Here is a 17,689-nt window from a genome sequence, read left to right as displayed (position 1 = left end):
TCCCCGGGAACTGCATTTAGAGATGTCTCAGCCAAACCCTTGTCTCTCCATCACTCATTCTCCCCTTTTTAGATAGAAAACCTACCTGGCTTTTTCTGGATTTAGTTTGTTCCTTGTGAGGGTGCTTAAAATAAAATATTTAAACACACATTGGATTGCAGGTTGAAATTCAAATCCCTTCTCTCCCCAGTGAGGACCCTATCCACCAAAACCATTTTTTTTCAGTTGTCTCTAACTTAATGTTTACTGAATTATTCCATTAAAATGAAAATAGTTTCAGCTGAAGAGACTCAGAAAAATCACATTTCCTTTCATCTTCCACACAGAATAATCCACAGGTCAAAAGCTGGCACATTGAAAAGACAAAGGGGATTTTCAAACACTCTGATCTAGCACAGAAGTGCAAGGGTGTATCACATACATTCAGTGGGTTATTGTTTAGTGTTTTCTTCTTTGAGGTTTTACATACATTTGAGATTAGATCTCAAAAGCAAGAGAGTTGGAGAAAATAAAATTTGCAGAACCAAGGGGTTTCAATATGAACGAGACCAACCCAATCTAGACATAAGGACTTGTGTCAGTGAAATGTTATAAGCATCTGAATTAATTTTCTTGCCATCCTCGGAGTTATTTGGACAGATCTGTGAGAATGAATCGGTATCCCTTTTAGTCAGACTAGGTCAGAAGTCAAGCAAGGCTGTGCAATAGCAGCCCAACCACCACCTGCCAGACCCAACAGGTCCCACTGGAGCTTTGGAGGCTTTAAAAAACCTCAAGAGTTTCCCATGCAGGGTACAAAAATCAGCAGTTTGCTTTTCCAAGCTACAATACTATCAAAATCATTTTGCATCTTCTCTTTCATTGCTGTTTGTTAGTCCCTCTCACCCTCTCCTACTAGTAGAAACCCAGAGCAAACCAGGTACATCTCCTTTGTGCCTGTTATTCACAGTTCCTTCTCACCTTCCAACCTTCCTCCTTCTCACATCCTAGCAAAACCTTCATGCTCCTATGAAGGCTTAATTTCACATCTTCAGACCAATCCAGAAAAAGCATCACTTTACGTTTGAACAAATTCTTTTAAGAAAAAACAAAATGTAAAAACTAATGTGACATGAAACTGGTTACACACTACTTGCATACCATATTACTTTCCTACACACTTCCTCTCTTGTCTTACACTATAAACTCTTCAGAGACAGGACATATTTATGGCACAGTGAAATCCAGTATTTATTGGAGGCAATAGCAGAACTCCTATTGACTTTAATGGAATCAGGATTTCATGTTTTCCACAGTTACTCCTGAGTAGACTGCTGTTCTTTATCAAAATACATTAGAGTTATATTTGCAACTGCTAGCACATTGATGTCCTAGGTAAAATCCTGGACAGAAATTCATATTCTGTTTACAGAGGTAAAGTTTCTAGGATATTTATTTCTAGTATGTCAGGGAACAATACAGTGAGAAGCTTACTGTTCAGCTGTTTTCATTAATGATTTTATTGTTTGTTCTTAGCCATATCCCCAAGCACTAATTAGGAAATTGCTTTGACACAGAGCTTTAAAAATTGTCAAAGAAGCATAGCTGGCATTTTTGCCATTCTTGTTTGTGACCAAACACTTTCAATGGCCTTTTCAAGCTCCCTTTTTTAATATTGATTCTGAAATCTCCAAGCAACTTAGCAGCAAGGCAAGGCTGCATCATTAAAGGTAATTGACTTACAAAAGCTATCATGCCTGGGATGGGGTGGGGGGTGGGGGGAGAAAAAAAATATTTGAACCTAGCATAAAGCACATGCAAGCAAATAAACATTTAGCTCTATGGTGCTAAGACCATAGTGGGGCTTTTTCTTCCCAAAAGAGTTAAACAGATAAGTGAGACCTAGTATCTTGCTATTTTGCAGAAGCCACACATCTGAGATAACTTGTGGGGAACAGCATGGGATTCACATCCACCAGCATGACATGGGAACGAATTCAACCAGCCACAAATATTGAAGCCTAAGAGAGGAAAAGATGGCTGTGATTCACTTCCATAAATTCTCCCAACATGGAAATTAGATCTCTTACCTGTCACAGGGGAACTTTCATTGAAAACCTTTGTCTTTCTGGTTTTGAGAGAGCACTTGCATCAGTATCTCTTGCTGTCTGCAATAGCATCATTCACCTTCTCCGAGGCCTAATTCAGCAGGAGTGTTTTGAGCTTTCAGGACAAACTGAACTGGGGCATACCTGCTCTGTGATCCTTGTTGGGACTTAGGTGACGACCAAGTTATATCAAACTCCACGGCAGGCAGGTTGGAACTGGAGGCAGCAGTTGAGCTGAGAAGCTAAGGACACACAAACTTTTATTTTAGGTGCCTCAAGTGGCAGCTGGACACTTGAACTCTTTTGTGGACCTTTGCCTATATGATTTGCAAGTCCTTTGATTTTTTTTCTTTTATTTGCCTGAAAAGGATCTCATAACTTCATTATCTACTGGCGGTCAATGTTTCATCTGTGATCAGTTCCTGAAGAAAAAGTTCTCCTCCCAGCATCTTATACAGGTAGTGGCTTGCAATTAGTGACCACTGGACTCCATGGATTAGATACAAGGTGAAAGATCAGTAGTGGGTAAAAAAAGCAAGGTTACTGTGACAGAATTAAATCTGTCTCACCACAATTGCTACCACCATTGCAGAGAAAAAGAATATTCCTGTGATTATTTTAATAGCTGTAAAAGGAGATATTATGTTTACAGGAAAATAGTTACATCAGAATTTATTATTAATCTCAAGCTAGCATCACATCACCATTGCTCCCCAGAATGTCAGTTACCTCCTCTTCTCACAAAAAAATTGAGATATAATTTTGTGCTCAACGGGGGAAAAAAAATAGTCTGATTAATTTTTAAACCCAATTTCTTGAAGTAAGATAAGGTCATGGAGATGCATGTCATTATTAAAAAGATTTAGTAAGGGTTAAAGAAAACCTAAAATCCCAGTTTCTGGATATGAGAGAAGTCACTGAGTGCATGTACTTAAGATGATGATCTGTAACAGCTTTCTACAACATAATCACACAAATCCCTATTTTAGAAAGTGTCTGAGAGTAGAAAAGAAGAGCTGTGGAACGAAGCACTAGAGGTTTTCATAAGGAGATGGCTCTTGTTGTCCCTTTCCCACATCTCAGCATGTACAAACTCTGGTCCGAAAGCTGCTTAGTAGCACTTTGTGTGCTTTGTGCTATTTGAGCCTGCCAACCTCTGCATCCGTGCAAAACCTCACTCTGGCCTTTGAACATCGAGCATTCATGTCCTCCCTCTGCTATCACAATAGTTTAGAAATGTGTTCTGTTTTTCAAGAGAAGTTGAAACTGCGTCCGAGTAAGATTGTTGCCAATGCTCATCTCAGCACTGGCATCATTAGCGAAGCTGAGATCATGCTGTGGAAATAGTATGACAGATCTGTTTGTCTCATGCTTTAAATACGACACTTACTTTTTTGGCCATTTTTCATATTTTTCCCAATTTTCAGAAGTAAATCAGCAACTGCCAGAGACTGTAAACACTCAGGACTGCAAAACTGCCAGTTTGCATAATCCAGAGGCTTGGACAGCTAGCTTGGTTGTTGCTGCAAACACTGAAGGTAGGTCCAGGATCTGTTTGCCGCATAGCTAGAACATCTGGGATGGACAAAACTCTTGTTGGGGCCCTCGGCAGCAGAGCAACAGACAGTGTTCCAAGGTGCTCCCCCTCAGGTTACACCTCTTTCACTAGGAAACGTTGTTCCGCTGGGGCCAGTCTTTAGTATCACATGCTTCATAACATTTAATGCATATTTATGGAATCATATAATCGTTTAGGTTGGAAAAGACCCTTAAGATCAAGTCCAACTGTTAACCTAGCACTGCCAAGTCCACCACTAAACCATGCCCTCAAGCACCACATTTACATGTCTTTTAAATACCTCTAGGGATGGGGACTCAACCACTTCCCTGGGCAGCCTGGTCCAATGCTTGACCACACTTTCAGTGAAGTAGTTTTTCCTAATATCCAACCTAAGCCTGCCCTGGCACAACTTGAGGCCATTTCCTCTAGTGCTATCGCTCGTTACTTGGGAGAAGAGACCGACTTCCGCCTCACTACAACCTCCTTTCAGGTAGTTGTAGAGAGCAATAAGGTCTCCCCTCAGCCTCCTCTTCTCCAGGATAAACAACCCCAGCTCCCTCAGCTGCTCCTCATAAGACTTGTGCTCTAGACCCTTCACCAACTTCATTGCCCTCCTCTGGACACGCTCCAGCACCTCCATGTCCTTCTCGTAGTGAGGGGCCCAAAACTGAACACACTACTCAAGGTGCAGCCTCACCAATGCCGAGTACAGGGGCACTATCATCTCCCTGGTCCTGCTGGCCACACTGTTTCTGATACAAGCCAGGATGCCATTGGCCCTCTTGGCCACCTGGACACACTGCTGGCTCATGTTCAGGCGGCTGTCAACTAACACCCCCAGGTCCTTTTCTGCCAGGCAGCTCTCCAGCCACTCTTCCCCAAGCCTGTAGTGTTGCATGGGGTTGTTGTGACCGAAGTGCAGGACCCGGCACTGAGCCTTGTTGAACCTCATACAGTTGGCCTTGGCCCATCAATCCAGCCTGTCCAGATCCCTCTGTAGGGCCTTCCTACCCTCCAGCAGATCAACAGTCCCGCCCAACTTGGTGTCATCTGCAAACTTACTCAGGGGGCACTCAATACCCTTGTCCAGATCATTGATAAAGATATTGAACAGAACTGGCCCCAATACTGAACCCTGGGGAACACCACTCGTGACCGGCCGCCAACTGGATTTGACTCCATTCACCACAACATTTTTGGGCCCAGACATCCAGCCAGGTTTTTACCCAATGAAGAGTATGCCCATCCAAGCCGTGAGCAGCCAGTTTCTCCAGGAGAATGTTGTGGGAAACCGTGTCAAAAGCTTTGCTAAAGTCCAGGTAGACAACATCCACAGCCTTTCCCTCATCCCCTAAGCAGGTCACCTTGTCATAGAAGGAGATCAGGTTAGCCAAGCAGGACCTGCCTTTCACAAACCCTTGCTGACTGGGTCTGATCCCCTGGTTGTCCCGTACGTGCAACATGATGTCACTCAAGATGATCTGTTCCATAACCTTCCCTGGCACTGAGGTCAGACTGACAAGCCTGTAGTTCCCCAGATCCTCCTTCCGGCCCTTCTTGTAGGTGGGTGTTACATTTGCTAACCTCCAGTCAACTGGGACCTCCCTGATTAGCCAGGACTGCTGATAGATGACGGCAAGTGGCTTGGCGAGCACTTCTGCCAGCTCCCTCAGTACCCTTGGGTTGATCCCATCCGGTCCCATAGACTTGTGCATGTCTGTGTGGTGTAGCAGGTTGCTAACGATTTCCTCTTGGATTATGGGGGCTTCATTCCGCTCCCTGTCACTGTAATCCAGCTCAGGGGGCTGGGTACCCCAAGAACAACTGGTCCAACTATTCAAGATTACATTTGCTTCACAGCTACTGCCTCCCTTCTGGCCAATGCCTCTGCAACACACACTGCTCTCCAACTCGGGAGACAAGCAGCAGCACTGTGCGGCAGCTAGGTACACCAGCAGTCAACTACTGCATTATATAGGTCTGTAAGTCATCATCAACAGGTATGGATGATATCATGCATGGCAGTTTTCTACACAGCCATGCTTTCCTCACATGGCTAGATGTCCAGTCCTCACATATGGTCTCAAGTAAGCATTAGTATGAAATCCAAAACATCTCTGGCAGCTGAAGCCATCTAATGCCCAATTACACAGCTAGTCGAGCCCTTACAGACCCTTCTACAGTGTGCTACCTTAAATTTCTATGAATGGATGGCTTTATCCACATCAGCAACTCTGGAAAGGTCTCAGACTGCATTAAAGCATGCCCTAGAATAAGCCTATTATAGTATACCCTTAAAAAAGTAATTTCAGAGAAGTATTTAGAAAAATGATGAAAGGACTCAGAGTAGGATTCTACATCTTTCAGATATGTATCTAAGCAAACTACTAAAAGAAATATTTCGTTATAAACATCAATGTAGATATGACTTTATTACTATTACTTTATTGTCTTTTCTACCAGTTGTGTCAGCACACAACCTTTAAGTTTCCCGTAAGGCCATACTGCCCTCTTTTGGCGTAATTTATTATGCACAATGCTTTTGATACAATTCCTCAGCAAGATTAGAAAGCATTTTTTAGGGAAGCACTTTCTTTTATTTTTCTAGAAAATCAACCCATTAAGTTTTGAGAACACACAAACTAAAACAAACGAAATATTACTAATAACAGACTTAGTTTTGTAGGATGTTGATCTGAAAAGGTTGCTACTTTTAACATTACTGAAGCCAATGTTATAGAATTTGTTAGATGTGGAGCAAACAGTACACAGACAGTGCATTGTATGTTTGCTCTTACTGATTACAGTACAAATATGCACTGTATCATTTGTATCACTGTGATTTGTATCACTGTATTGTGTAAGTCCTGTGACTGGGTGCTAGATTGGGGTGGAAAAGGGGGTTTCCTGTGCCGGGGAACCCGATAAAGAGCCTGGTGGGGCCCTCGTGCCAACGGAAAACTGGCTGCTCTCACTAGCGAGGCAGGCAGGGCTTGGGCATTGCTGGGGCAACCGCGGGAGATTTAAACGGGCCCCTAGGGAGCGCGAGTGACCAGGAGCATGGCGACCAGGGCGTGGTGTGGCAGTTTGCACGGCTGTTCGCAGAGCAGTTCGTGCAGGCAGCTGGCGAGCTCTCCTTGTGGTCTCCACCCTCCTGGAAGAGACTTAGCCATGGTTTCCACTCGGACAAAAGCCATCGCCAGAAGGGATGCAGCGACACAGATGGAGCTCCTACTAAAACATGCAGCCACCCAGCTCTCTGGCTGCAGGGAGTGCCAGAGCCTTGCTCTGGTGATGGGGGGCTGCTGAGATAACACCTGCATGAGGTGCGAGCAGGTGGAGGATCTGCTCAGCATGGTGGCAGAGCTGAAAGAAGCAGCAAGACTGAGGAGTATCAGGGAGTGCAAGAGGGAGATAGACTGGTGGAGCCACTCCCTACCATCCCTGAGATGAGCACACCAGATGGAAGCATCAAGAGAAGGAGAGGCTCCCCTACCCCTCTTGCCATCAGGCAGAAGGAGGGGACCGAAGAGAAGGAGGAGGATCGAAACAGATCCCTGCTCGGCGCAGCAGGCAAATCCTCTCTCAGCCTACCTCACCCTCCCAGGTGCCATTACACAATAGGTATGAGGCTCTGGAACTCGAGGGCCAGGAGGATGAAGATACGGACAGTGATCCATCCAAGGGGTTGACTAGGGGGAACCCATGCATTACAACGGCCACTGGTAAGAAAAAAAGAAAGGTAATTGTCATAGGTGACTCCCTTCCGAGGGGAACAGAGGGCCCGATATGCCGACTGGACCCCTCCCATAGGGAAGTCTGCTGCCTCCCTGGGGCAAGGATAAGAGACATTACCAGGAAGCTCCCCAGGCTGGTAAAAGTGTCCAATTATTATCCACTATTGGTTGTTCAGGTTGGCAGTGATGAGGTAGCTGATACAGGCACAAAGACAATCAAAAGGGACTTTAGAGAACTGGGGCGATTACTTGAAGGATCAGGAGCGCAGGTAGTGTTTTCCTCCATCCCATCAGTAGCCAGGAGACATATGGAAAGGAACAGGAAGACCCACCTCGTTAACGCGTGGCTCAGAGGCTGGTGCCAGTGGTGGAATTTTGGGTTTTTCAGTCATGGGGCAGTTTACATGGCACCAGGCCTGCTGGAGACAGATGGGGTTCACCTGTTGCAAAGGGGGAAAAGGATTCTGGCTCAGGAGTTAGCAGGCCTTGTTGAGAGAGCTTTAAACTAGATGTGAAGGGGGAAGGGGATAAAACCAGGCTTGCTAGGGATGAGCCTAGGGGTAGCATGCCTGTGTTGGAGAAGAGATCTATAGCCCAACTGAAGTCCATTTACATCAATGCACGCAGCATGGACAATAAACAGGAGGAGCTGGAAGCCACTGTGTGGCAGGAAAACTATGATGTGGTTGCCAATCACGGAAACATGGTGGGATGACTCACATAACTGGATAGATGGCTACAAGCTCTTTAGAAGGGATAGGCAAGGAAGGAGAAGTGGTGGGGTAGTCTTGTACGTTAGAGAGTGTTTTGACTGTCTAGAACTCAACGACAATAATGATAACGTTGAGTGCTTATGGGTTAAGATCAGAGGGAAGGCTAATAAGGCAGATATCCTGGTGGGAGTCTGTTATAGACCACCCAACCAGGATGAGGAAACAGATGAAGTATTCTACAAGCGGTTGGCTGGAGTCTCACAACCTCTAGCCCTTGTTCTCATGGGAGACTTCAACTTACCACATATCTGCTGGAAATAAAACACAGCAGAGAGAAAGCAGTCTCGGAGGTTCCTGGAGGGTGTGGGAGATAACTTCCTGACGCCGCTGGTAAGCGAGCCAACCAGGGGAGGTGCCCCGCTGGACCTGCTGTTTATGAACAGAGAGGGCCTGGTGGGCAATGTGGTGGTCGGAGGCTGTCTTGGGCTCAGCAACCATGACATGATAGTTTTCGATTCTTGGAGAGGTAAGGAAGGGGGTGAGCAAAACTGCTACCCTGAACTTTAGAAGGGCAGACTTTGGATTGTTTAGGAGTCTGGTTAACAGAGTCCCTTGGGAGGCAGTCCTGAAGGGCAAAGGGGCCAAGGAAGGCTGGATGTTATTCAAGGAGGAAATCTTAAAGGCGCAGGAGTAGGCCGTCCCCATGTGCCGCAAGTCGAGCAGGCGGGGGAGAAGACCGGCCTGGCTGAACAGAGAGCTTTGGCTGAAACTCAGGAAAAAAAGGAAAGCCTACTGCCTTTGGAAGAAGGGGCAGGTGACTCAGGAGGACGACAAGGATGTTGTGAGGTTATGCAGGGAAAAGATCAGAAAGGTGAAGGCTCAGCTAGAACTTAAACTGGCCACCACCATTAAAGATAACAAAAAAATGTTTTTACAACTATATCAGCAACAAAAGGAGGGCCAGGGAGAATCTCCCTCCTTTGTTGGGTGCAGAGGGAAGCTTTGCCACGAAGGATGAGGAGAAGGCTGAGGTACTTAATGCTGCCTTTGCCTCAGTCTTTAGTAGTCAGACTGGTCATCCTCAGGGTTTTCAGGCCCCTGAGCTGGGAGATGGAGATAGGATGCAGCATGAAGCCCCAGTTGTTGAAGAGGTGGCAGTCACCGACCTGCTCCTCCACCTGAATGCCCACAAGCCTATGGGGCCAGATGGGATCCACCCAAGGATACTGAGGGAGCTGGCAGAGGAGCTTGCCAAGCCACTCTCCATCATTTATCAGTAGTCCTGGTAAACTGGGGAGGTCCCAGATGACTGGAAGTTAGCAAATGTGATGCCCCTCTACAAGAAGGGTCAGAAGGAGGATCCGGGGAACTACAGGCCTGTCAGCCTGACCTTGGTGCTGGGAAAGGTCATGGAGCAGATCATCTTGAGTGCCATTATGTGGCATGTGCTGGACAACCGGGGGATCAGGAAGTCCTGCTTCACTAACCTGGTCTCCTTCTATGACAAGGTGACCCGCTTAATGGATGAGGGGAAGGCTGTGGATGAGATTCAAAAAGGTTAAGTGCCAGGTCCTGCACTTGGGTCACAACAACCCCATGCAACGCTACAGGCTGGGGGAGGAGTGGCTGGAGAGCTGCCTGGCGGAAAAGGACCTGGGGGTGTTGGTTGACAGCTGCCTGAACATGAGCCAGCAGTGTGTCCAGGTGGCCAAGAGGGCCAATGGCATCCTGGCTTGTATCAGAAACAGTGTGGCCAGCAGGACCAGGGAGATGATAGTGCCCCTGTACTCAGCATTGGTGAGGCTGCACCTTGAGTAGTGTGTTCAGTTTTGGGCCCCTCACTACGAGAAGGACATGGAGGTGCTGGAGCGTGTCCAGAGGAGGGCAATGAAGTTGGTGAAGGGTCTAGAGCACAAGTCTTATGAGGAGCAGCTGAGGGAGCTGGGGTTGTTTATCCTGGAGAAGAGGAGGCTGAGGGGAGACCTTATTGCACTCTATGACTACCTGAAAGGAGGTTGTGGTGAGGTGGGGGTTGGTCTCTTCTCCCTAGTAACAAGCGATAGGACAAGAGGAAACAGCCTCAAGCTGCACCAGGGGAAGTTTAGGTTGGATATTAGAAAAAACTTCTTCACTAAAAGAGCAGTCAGGCACTGAAACAGGCTGCCTAGGGAAGTGGTTGAGTCCCCATCCCTGGAGGTATTTAAAAGACGGGTAGACGTGGTGCTTGAGGACATGGTTTAGTGGTGGACTTGGCAGTGTTAGGTCAACGGTTGGACTTGATGATCTTAAGGGTCTTTTCCAACCTTAACGATTCTATGATTCTATTTAGTACAGAGACAAACTGGAGGCCAGGACAAAAACTGATTTAAGTTAGAAAGATTAAAACCAGGTATTTAAACTAGTTAAAACACGTAGTGACCAAAATCTCCTTTCAAGCTAACATACAAAGATTATTGTTTGGACAGACCTGGGAACTAGGAGAAGTTAAAGATTTTGAAACAGGAATGAAAACTTCTTGCTATATTTTTTATGATATAAACTGGTCTGTTGCTACTGTTTGTTTACCAGTCACTTCCCTCTACACAAACTTCCCACCTCTCAACTCTTCCTTTATTCCTCCTTCTGTGCCAACCCTAAAAAAATGCTTTTTGATCACTCAGTCAAGTAGAGAGATATGAAAGCTTGTTTTCACCCTTCTGCAATGCTGTAGTATGGTACTGACATTGCCAATAGCGGGCCATACGCTTTATACTGAGTTTGCAAGGCCTCTGAACTTGCAAGGCATCTGAGCTTTCCTTGATCTGTTCATAGCTTTTACTCAGTCTAGGTGTGAGAGCAATGTCTTCAGTTGACTTAGTGTCTTTTATATAGGTAACAGTAACATGCAGTTATTGTTGGCAGAATATTTACTGTTCTCGCACAATGTCATACTGCAGAGAAATGCAGCCCTGGTACAAGAGCAGATGCTCTGAGAAACTGGGACACAGGAAGCACCGTAGGTGAATAGTAGCATGCCATGGCAAGAAATGGGGTCCATGCTTGGTACTGGAGTTCCCACAGCTTTGCACAGCTACAATTGTCAGTTAAAAAAAATGCAGACCCAAAACTTGACAAAACTGGTCTTAAGGGCAACAAATTATAGTATCTAACATATGCAGACTATCATACATAGTAAACTTGGATACAAGCTGGAGCTACAGAACAATGAAGAAAGAAGATGCAAAAGCACATTATCCAACATACAAATGAATCCCAAGCTGATCCCAGGAAACTAAGAATCATAGAATCGTCAAGGTTGGAAAAGACCCTGCAGATCATAGAGTCCAACAGTCAACCTATCACTGCCAAGTCCATCTATACCATGTCTTCAAGCACCACATCTATCTGTTCTTTAAATACCTCCAGGGATGGACACCCAACCACTTCCCTGGGCAGCCTGTTCCAATGCTTGACTACCCTCTCGGTGAAGAAGGAACAAGCAACATCAACAAAATATTCCTCCCATGAAGGATTGCAGAGGTGCAGAACACTGTGTTAACCCTCTCCAGCAGTCACAAGCTGTGGGTTTAACGCTCAGGGGAAATGAAAGGAGGTTGAGCATAATAGCAAGAAAAGGAACAAAAACAAAGAAGTGCACGTGCTCCGATTTTAATTGTATTACTGTGATTACTACTGTGATTTTTCTTCCCCTCTGTTTAGAAGTACTCTAACTGCACTATTCTAAAAATATTTAGATCTAGACTAACCATGATTCTTAGACTGTTAAGATCTCTGTAAGAGTGTGTGAGGAGATAAATAGGTACATATCCTTCTACCTAAAACAATGATTTTGAGTGTAACACTTTCCAAAGAGGAAAGACTACCTACCCCTTTCTAGGAAGCAGGGATTATTGAGCCTCCAGATCTTGACCAGGAATCAGACAAAAGCTTTGGTAAAAATGACCACTTCAGTCATGATGGTTTACATCAGAAGATGGAAATAGTCTCTATCTTAGACACATAGGTTGTCATATAACTTTGTAATAAAGACCTGCAATCACCCTAACATGATTTCAAAAATGAGAATCTAAAGTAAGGCTCCTGAATTAGTTTCCTTACTTAAATGGCCTGATTTTCGGAAATGTTACATGAATAGAAGCCACTAGGCTTCAGAATCAAAGTATACAGAAACCTGATCAAACTGAATATACTGGTGCAAGAACTCAAAAGGATGTCCGAGTGTGATGGATGCACTCAACCCCTTGACCAGACTGGCGGTGGTTTGGTGCAGGCTCTGGAAGAGAGAAAGGCCTGAACTGTAGCCAGGCTGTGAATTCCTCTAGTTTCAATCTGTTCTGTGAAAACCCACAAAAAGAACAGAGCTACTCCTTTATCAAGGAACAAAGAAAGTTGTGGGTATAAGGAGTCTCCTGCATACCTTTTCTCTCACATGTAATTTGACTATAAGCCAACCACTTTATCCTATAAATATGACAGCCTAAGTGAGCTGTCTTTGAGCTCTCCCTGCTAGGCAGTGTGGCTGCATGGCTGTGATCTCCCCCTCCCTGGGACACCTCTCAAGGTTGGTCCTTGAGGTAGAGAGACCTTTAACTAACGACAGATCTTTGATAAGCAACCAATATCACACATAACCTTTTGTTATGGTAATTCTGATTGCATACTGAATTGATGCTAATGAAACATTTTATAAACTTTGTATATATAATCCTTTAGACATAAACCGTTGACCAAGTCTGGGACTAGGATTGGATCCAGCCACACCTAGACTCCTCTCTGAGGAAGGAGTTTAGAAAGCAAGGGGGTCCTTTCTAAACCTCGTGACTCAATGGGAAGGTCTTCCTTACTCTTTGCATCTCCAGTCTCTCTGTGAATCATTCTTACTCGAGTGTAACTCAATTTTCCTTTGTATGATTCTTCCATGCAGTAATTAATAAAAGTGAACCTGGCCATCAAACTTTGTTAAGTCACACTTAAGCAGGGCAGTCAAGTAAACAGTAGAGCACTAGCATGATTCAGTGTTGTCCTAAATCAGGAAACCCTAATGAATTATTTTTCAGTCAGGAGAAAGATGCTAGCAAAATGGCACGGAAATGCTCATAAAAAGAAAAAAAGCATTTAGCATGTATTGATACACTTTCGCCTTCTGTTTCCACCCCTTCCAGCCTACAATCATCATGGCTACTTGTGAATGCATGAAGGAAAAGGGAGAGAAAACAATTCAATGCTTTCTGCAGTGCTTTTGCTTCTCTCCAGCACTGAAGTATTTTGCAAACCATCCCAGCAAGGTGTTACACAGATTCCTCGTTCACAGCAACAGAGAACGGAGCTGTAACAGGGAAGTGTAAGTTCCCTTAGCTCCACTGACAAATCTCTGAGAAGTATCACAGAATACAAAGGATAACAATCAGAAGACTAGAAAGAAAATGTTACCATGTTAAAAACCATTGATAAATCAGTGTTAGATTCTTGGTTCCATACTCATCATAAACATGATGCAAGCCTGTGGCTAAACAAGCTAGCTTTATTTGAGCAGAGTAATTCAAGAAGTTGACATGTAGACGGTGAAGCTGCAGAAGCAAAAAAAGGCAGGCACTTACCAAGTCAACCATCTAGATTTTACTGAAAGGGTATCACAGAACACACAACTTTAAAGCTTCACTGCTCCACTAACACTCCAATGACCTTTGCAAAACAAGTTTATGGAAAGGATCTCATATATGATTCAAGTGTTCTCAAAACGATTAGCAGCTCATTAAGGTGGAGTTCTGTATACACCTCTAAGAACACAGCACACAACTCCTTTATCTTTTAGTGTGATTAGGAAATCACACGAAGGTAGAAGCTTTCAGTTTTACTCAATTACATGAATGATGGAAGGAGGCACTCTTGAAGAGATAGGGATTAATATTTAATGAGTTAAAACAGTTTTAATCAGGACATAGCACATTTGATTACATCCCAATTTGTTTTCAAACTGACAGGTAAAGATACATTTGTAAAAGTAGTTTAGAGAAAAAAATGACAGGACTTAATAAAAAGAAAGAAAATAAACTAAGTTGCTAGTATCTAAACAAGCAAGAGACAATGCTCAGCTGAACAGAGCTCTTCCGGTTCACTTCAACAAACACTGTTTCCCAAGGTTTTGGGAGGCAGCTGTTCAGTTTTTCCTGAACATGGGATTAAAAACTCCAGGTCTTCTGAAAAAACTGCACTGGTCTCAAGACCTCCTCCAGACCAAAGATGATAAAACCCCCTGGAAGTTCCAATTCATCACATCCTTCCTTACAGTGACCACAATTATGGTATTGGCATCCAGCTTAGCCTACCCACCCTGTTATTTTTCCTCTAACTGCTAACAAAATAAGGCTGCATCAAGAGGGAGTTTCAATAGGAAGTGTGACTTGCTAGTTGCTCACCACCCTTGCTATTCTTACCTCCAAGTTTTCCTTATTTATTTTGACCTAGATAGTTGCTCTGCTGAGTGTGAAAACCATCTCAGTATTTAGAAAGAAAAACCATGAAACTGTTCTTGAGTATATAGCTGAAGTATAGCTTCTGGGTTCTCCAGAAGAAACCAACTCTCTACACGAGTACTTCAAAAGTAGTGCTGGCCCCAAATAGCTTTCCCATGTCATGAATAACATCTCATCTTCTAACCTTTGCAAAAATTCAAAATTTAGCAAGAAGGTGTATTACTCTATTTCTGAAATTCAAGAATAGCCTTTATTAAGAAGATACTGACCTAACTATGAACAAACTGGTATCTGAATTTCCAAATCACTGAAAATACTTGCACAGAAACACAGAAATTCAAGCAAGCAGAAACCACCAAAAAAACCATTTTATTGCAACAATGTCCCCATCATCAACTGAGATGGCAAAAATTGTTTTAATTCATTTTGCGTTTCTACCTTTTTATTTATGTAAATATAAATTCAAGAGTGTAAAATAAATCCACATATAAAACACAGAAGAAACATTCTTTCAGTGACTCCAAAAAAAAAACCTTACATACTGAAGAATCATGACAAGTCATCCGCTGTCCATTTTCCCAAGTATACAGGTGTGAAAGAACGCAGAAATTTTTTCTCCAAAAGCATCCTGTATAAAGTCCTTAAAGTAGTTAAGAAATATCTACTAATCTCATACTCTTGAGCTTATGGATGTAGATTCCAAGAAAAGGAGAGGCAAAAAACATCTCAAACCTCAGATTATTTAAACTCCATCTAAAATAATCCATTTAAAACAAGATTATGTTGAATTCTTACAGCTGAAGCATCACAATTAGTATCATTATTTTTGAAAACTATTTCTTATTAGTTTTTCCTTCTTTTAAAATAAAGTCAGAATACTTATTTCAAATAGTTTTGTTTACTTACAGTGTAAATATATTGCGGAAAGTAACTCCACGTGCTGGTACAACAGGCCTTCATGAAATTCCACTTAAACATTACTATGATGTACCTTACAAAACAGGGACTAAAGCACTAAATGCATCGTAAAGGGTCAGTGTCATGGGATTATGTATTATCTCTCTTCTCAGATGCAACAAAATGCTTATGTATTTTGAAGTCAATATTGGACTGTTAGACCACATGACTATTGGCCAGTTAGAAATACTTGGACTAGGAATATTTACTGTTTCAGAAAGATGCAATTATTTTGTTTTATTGTTATTACACAAAAAAATGTTACCAATATTATAAAATGTGTCATGCAGGATATTTCAAGAGGAATGTTTTTCACTGGGTCCAACAGGCAGATGTTTCCAATGACTGTGGCTTTTAATGCATATCATGCCAAGTTCACAATAATCAGTGTCTTCCCTCATGGTTATGTTACAACAGAGAATAAAGAAATTAAGATGATAAAAGCAAACAAAATTAAAAATGAGAACTGCAAGGAACTTCACAACTAGAAGAGGAAAAAATCATAGAAGGATTTAACTCAGCACTATTGTGGGTCCCCACAGTTGCACTGCTACTCTTACGTTTCCAAAAGATGCATATGATTTTATAAATATTTTTGTGCTAAGAGCCATGCTCAGAAACAAAATATAGGCTAGCACAAGTCTACCTTCTTGGAGATGCATGTTAAATATAAAATTCACTTACTAAAGTGCATTTGCTGAACAAATTCTAACTTCTACTATTATAGCTATCCCAATAAGCAATACAAACTAAACTTTGCTGAAATTCTACTTCTACTTAAAAGCAGTAAATATAGATGACTGATATTTAAATTACAATCTTGTATTACCAAACATTTCGACTCAATGCTGTGAGCTGTAGAAATAAACAAAATGTACTGTCCTAAACTTCCCACAAATGGGGAAGTACCTCTAGTTAGAAATACTGAAAGTGTAGAATGGAGTTAAATATAAGCAGAGCTGAAGTAAGCATTGCTTTGCTTCTTACTCAATATGATGTTTCTTTAAGGCTCTGAGAGAAGCTGTTACTTTTCTCAAGATCTTTTGGCAAAAGATATAAATGCAGAAGGAGCAGGGTCATCTGACATTTCAGAACTTGTATTTTCGTATTTCATTAAAGCCAGCTCATTCAGTGTCTGTATACATTTATTGCACTTGTGTTGTTGGAATACATCTATACCAACATAGTAATAATGATTGCAACAAAGCCATAGTAAAATAAAATTTAAAAGGGTCTGATTCCGACATTAGAGGATAAGTGTCTGCATGTTTAAAATGTTCCCCTAATAATAATAAATACAGACAAATTGCTCATCAAGTCAGATGCACATGTTTAACAATTATTTAGCATATATAAAATTTTACTCATCCTTTTATCAATACAAATCTGTTAGGGATCAAAAGAGACTTACCATGCAAAATATTGATTAGTGCTGCATAATGGAATATATATTTCTATCAGAGTTAAAACATCATTTTCAAAATTTAAAGAAAAATATATTTTTAAAAAGGGATTCTACTGCTGAATGCAAGTCTTCCTTGTAGCAAAGACAAGATAGAAACAAGTTACAATTTATCGCTGTACTTCAGTCTTGATGAAAGACTAATAATAATTTGTCCACCTACTTCTTAATAAATGCTACATTTTCAAGAATAAAGAAACTATCAGTAGGCATTATTTCTACTTAAAACAAGTTATTTCTCTCTGTAATAGGTCAAGTATGCTTTTAAAGATTCAGGTAATGGTAGACTCATAATTTTCTCTCTCAACAGATTTCGAGGAGGCTCTTCTGGCTTCAAGGCCTCACTGTGATCTTTATCCTCCTCCTCTTTGTTATCATCTTCCATTCTTTCATCTTCTTCACTATCTAGAGGCTGAGGAATGAGCTGATTACCAACAAACACATAGGTGTTAATCCTGCGTCTACGACATCTCCTGCGTTTTCGTTTCGGAGGAGCCTTCTGAGCAATACCCTTGGCTTTCATCTCCTCGTTTATGAAGTTTCTAAGGGTGCGTCTGATATATATTCGAGCTAGGTCTTGGAGATTCCTAACAGCACATGGAGCTAAAATGAAAAAAAACTAAGTTATACTAAGTGAAATTTTCCTCTAGCAAAAAAATCAGCTGCAAGGCAGTAAGACTAATTTTCAAGAACGATTGA

General features: G+C 42.5%; 1 protein-coding gene across 10 annotated transcripts in view; it reads right to left on the bottom strand.

Moving 5' to 3' along the window:
- Positions 1-14,907: 14,907 nt before the first annotated feature.
- Positions 14,908-17,689, bottom strand: part of PCMTD1 (protein-L-isoaspartate (D-aspartate) O-methyltransferase domain containing 1) — a 44,113-nt gene continuing 41,331 nt past the window's right edge. For all 10 annotated transcript variants that reach the window (XM_087753521.1, XM_087753480.1, XM_087753472.1 and 7 more), the window contains one exon: positions 14,908-17,593. In XM_087753521.1, coding sequence (XP_087609647.1) covers positions 17,223-17,593 — 371 coding nt within the window. In that variant the 3' untranslated portion in view covers positions 14,908-17,222. The remainder of the gene's footprint in view (positions 17,594-17,689) is intronic.

Source organism: Nipponia nippon, unplaced genomic scaffold (assembly GCF_047370975.1).
Source record: "Nipponia nippon isolate SJK-2023a ecotype South Korea unplaced genomic scaffold, ASM4737097v1 scaffold_1, whole genome shotgun sequence".
NCBI lineage: Eukaryota > Metazoa > Chordata > Aves > Pelecaniformes > Threskiornithidae > Nipponia > Nipponia nippon.
The sequence above is the reverse complement of the archived record's forward strand: the minus strand, read 5'-3'. Positions and strand labels throughout refer to the sequence as shown.